General features: G+C 56.4%; 1 protein-coding gene across 1 annotated transcript in view; it reads left to right on the top strand.

Annotated features, from left to right (window-relative positions):
• Positions 1-4410, top strand: part of Tspan15 (tetraspanin 15) — a 42417-nt gene that overhangs the window by 32641 nt on the left and 5366 nt on the right. The window contains exon 4 of the mRNA XM_005360101.3: positions 2167-2262. Coding sequence (XP_005360158.1) covers positions 2167-2262 — 96 coding nt within the window. The remainder of the gene's footprint in view (positions 1-2166; positions 2263-4410) is intronic.

Genomic DNA, 4410 nt, shown 5'->3' with positions numbered 1-4410 from the left:
GATAGATAGATAGATAGATAGATAGATAGATAGATAGATAGATGGCAGACTGACTGATCCCACAGGCTACCAGTCTACCCTGGCCACTGTGCCCCCTGCCCTCATCTACGCCATGGCCTGCCCTGAGGGAAGGGCCTCCATGGAGATCTAGAATGGCTGAGGTGGAAAGGGAGGACCATGGTGAGTGAGCTCTGTGTCCCCAGTGTGCCCAGACTGGAAAGAGGCCGTCACATCACATTTCCACCCTCGTGGCTGAGGCAAGTCCCTGACCCTGGTGTCACCCACATGCCCTAGCTCAACCAGTGAAGCCCTGCAGTGCATCGGTCAGGGCTGTGAGCTCATTCCCTCACCCCCTCGAGTGGCAGACAGACCTCACCCTCATGTCCTGTTTCTTATTCATCCCCACCCCACCCCGGCCAGCTGGCCTGTCACCACATCCTCCAGAGGACCAGGCAGGCAAGGTTAGATGGGACGTCAGGCTAGGATTTGGTTGGTCCTACTTCTGCCTATGCAGTGTGGCTGACAGGCAGGTGGGCCACTCAACCCCTACCCTGGGGTCCGGTGCCAGACCCACGAAGGGCTGTGTGCTGATGACCTCAGAAACTCTTGTAGAAGCCTGTGGCTTCTCTTTTCTCTTAGCGTCTATGCTGCCACTGGTCACCAGCAGAGGTGTGGGGGAGGGGAGGCTCTCAAGTCAGGCCCTGCCCTCTCTTAGCCTGAACCCGGGCTTCTTAGCCTGTAACCTGGAGTGTGGTGGGCTGGCGGGCTGGCATTTTGGTCAGCATTTGGGGACCTTGGATAAGGCATACTGATCTCAGGGCTGCAAGTGTCTCATTAAGCTCCAGGATGCTCATACTAGGGGCTACCACTCTGGCAGGAGGTCCTTTGGGCAAGGGGTAGGCCTTAGCTCCCCTGGGGACTGAGCTTCCTGTATGGCCGTATGAAGTCACCCCCCACCCAGGGATCTGTTTCCCACTTGCAGAGATGTCTGTGTTATCGGGACCAACCATGTACCCAGCGTCTGTGAATGAGCACTTTCAGGGGTTCAAACTCCTGTCACCCCCCAGAAGGCTGACTGTCTTTGTCTCCCTATTTTGTGGATGAGAGAAGGAGGCTTGGAGATTAAAAGAAGTACCTGGGGCCTGGTGGCAGCAGGGACTATGGCCTTAACCATGAGACTTGATGGCCCTTTTAGCTTTATCGCTAATGCTTAGGTCTGGAAGGTCCCCGGGGTTGATCACCAATGGGAAACTCAGCCCTAACAGGGCCTGGAAGCTGGCCCCTGCCATCCCAGCGTACCTCATGGTGCCTCCCCCAGGAATTGTCTGGCTCCTCTGTCCTGTACCAGAGCCAAGAATGCCTTTTGTCCTCAGTCTCTGCTGGTACTCTGCCTCTGCTCTGAAAGCTCCGATTGTCACAACAAGCCTGTGACTGAGCTGCCCACTCTCCCACCCCAGCCCTGCCTGCTGTGGAGCCTTTGTATTCCGGAGACCTCAGCACAACAACCGGCTGTTGATCCCGAGAGCCCAGCGTGACTGGGAGAGAGTGGCGTTCCAGTGCCCTTCCGGGTGGAGATTGACTGTGCCCAAACTGGGAGGAGACTGTGTGGCCTGAGGGTCAGAGCACAGAGTGTTGAAGAGAGAGGCCCATGTAGGGGGGTCAGGGGACCTGGATTCCAGTCCTGACCATCCTGACCAGCCCACTCTGTGACCCAGGGCAGTATGTCCTCTATCTCCCCTTTCTCCCAGCTCCCTAGGACTCTTCCCCTGGGGCCTCAGTTTCCTTCTTTGTAAAGCAAGAGTTTGGGTGATGAGAGTGTGGCTGAGGGGCTGGAGCATCAAAGGAAGATTCTAGCTCAGGCCTATTGCTGGGCAGAGGAGAGAATACCTGCCAGGAATCAGGAGGGTTGAGGCCCAGCTCTAGCACACTGCTCTTCAGAGTTGGAGCCTGGCAAGCCGGGCTCTCAGGACCTGGGCTTTGGAAAGCTGGGGAATATCAGTGAGCTGGGAAGTCTCGGGTGTTCAGGGTGGGGCGTGGGGGAGACCTACTCAGGTAGGTGGGAGCCGTTGGCTATACTGCTGTGCTATCCTAGACTTCTAGAATAATCTGGGCCTAGCCCCTGATGTATGCTCCTTCTCCTTGGCGGTATTGTTTCCTTCTGTATAGACCATTGACTTCCTGAATGACAACATTCGGAGAGGAATTGAGAACTATTACGACGACCTGGACTTCAAGAACATCATGGACTTTGTTCAGAAGAAGGTGACACGGGGAGCATGGGGTCTGAGGGGCACCTCCAGGACCCTTGTCCCTGTCCTGAGCCTCTGTTCCAGAGAGTGGGGCGAAGGGCCAGCTGACCTATACAGTTCCAATGCAGGTGGCTGACTGTGGGTGGCCCTTCAAACACGGGGAACAACTCACAAGGCCAGATATCTCTCTGGCTATTTTGTAGGGCCCAGCCCCTGGAAGACAGGGATCTCCTTCTCTCGGGACTGGCTGGCCTTCCCCCAGGGTCCAGCCTACTGGACCCGGTCCCTCAGGTGTGGAGAGTTTACTTCAGCAAAGGTGGGGAGAAAACTCTCTCCCAATCCCAGCTCTCCCCGTTGGACATGGGACAAGACCCCTCCCACCCCTCTCACACACCTTTTAATGTGATGACGATTGTGTGTCCTTTTGGGACACTATCCCTCTCCCCGATGCCCAGCCCAGTTTGTGGGTGGAAGTGGGGTCACCCTTCCCTGGAGCTGGGCTACCTTTTCTTTGTCCTGAGGCACAGGTTTCTTGTCGTCTCTCGTTTCACAGTGGCTGTGACTTGCTCAGCTTCTTTCTGAAATGCTCAGAGCAGAGCCAGTACAGTGGGGGTCACCCTCACTCACTGGGTGGGGACGGTGATGTTGGAGGGTCACAGGCCCTTCCCGAGCCTGGCAGTGGGTGTTCCTGGTCCCCTGAGCCTTCAGTGGAGGCCAGCTTCACCACACCCTGGGGCCTGTGGCTCTGTGTTTCTCTGTAGGAGAAACAGGTGCAGCTTCTGGGAGATTGCTTCCTGCCATCCGTGTGCCTGGCAGCTCAGGCTGGGAACATGGAGGCCGAGTCATTCTCCTGGTAGATGCTTTTGTTGGAACCAGCCCTTAGCTGGCTCAGAGATGTCATTTCTCCATGGGTGGGGGCAGGAGGTGACTAATGCTCACTGGGCCTTGCACAGAACGCTTCCCTCAGGGCCTCTCCTACAGTCCAGCTCTGCCCACGGAGCCGGCATTGCAGACAAGCGTCCGAGACCCAGAGAGGCTGATCCCCTTGCCCTTGGTCACACACCCGGGGTGTCGATGGGAGGATTTGAATGTATCTTGTCCAGCAACAGAACACATGGCCCTTGTACAACACTGCAGATAGGCACTCGTGGATCCCAAGGAAGGCCTGGTGGCTGCCAGGGCACCGTGGAGACGGCTGAAGGGTGTCCAGATGCTGTCTACCTGGACTCCCACCACACGCTCCTTCAGCTTCCTGCTTCTGGAACAGTCCCAGACCTCTGTTTACTCTGGATGATGGATCTTTCCACATTGGCCTCTGTTCCCTGAACCTTATTCCCTCCACTCGCTGCTGATGTACAGGGCCTTTACACATACGTGTTGACTGTCTCTTCCTTGTTCATGTTTCAGATGACATGGCCTCTCCTTTGAGCGGTCTTTCCTGTCCTCCCAACATAAAGTCCCCCCCCCCCGCCTTCCCTGTGCCCAGGTATACAGCACCCCTTCCTGGTCACACCCTCCCCCAGGTAGTTTTGGGATAGTTTTGTTTGTTTTTTGTTTTTGTTTTTGAGAGAGTCTTATCCCGTAGCCTAGGCTGTCCTAGAACTCACTATGTAGCCCAGGTTGTCTCCACACTGTGCCATTCCTCCTGCTGGGAATCCAGGCGCGCCTGCATGCTTGACAGTGGCTCTCACCACTTAGCCAGTAGGTCTATCTCCCAGGGTGATTTTACCTTGTCCAGGAGGAAGTCATCCAGCTGGTCCTTCTGCTGTACTCCACCCCCCACCCCAAGCCAGCCCTGGTACAGAAGGGAGAGGTGGGAGGGGAGACTATGGCAGTTTATTCTGGTCTCCAAGGCCAGGATGGAGCAGGGCTTCCATAGGACCTGGCCTCTGAGGCTGTCTTCTCCGGCAAGACCCCTACCCCAGGGGAGAAGGATGCAGATCGGTTGCCAGGGAGACTCCTTTTCTAGTGTCTAGTCAGCACCTGGTGTCCAATTGAAGTAGTCCTGCCTTACCGTGCATGGCTTTCCAGGGTAGAGAGTTCACCCCTTTTTGTATGGCCATGCCACTCTTGATTCCTCTGGCCTAACAGAAGATGGCTTCATGAGGCCCTGGCACCCCCACCCTGGCACTGGGACCTCCACCCTGGCCCCTCTGCCCCC

Source organism: Microtus ochrogaster, linkage group LG2 (assembly GCF_000317375.1).
Source record: "Microtus ochrogaster isolate Prairie Vole_2 linkage group LG2, MicOch1.0, whole genome shotgun sequence".
Lineage (NCBI taxonomy): Eukaryota > Metazoa > Chordata > Mammalia > Rodentia > Cricetidae > Microtus > Microtus ochrogaster.
This window is presented reverse-complemented; position numbering and strand designations above follow the sequence as displayed.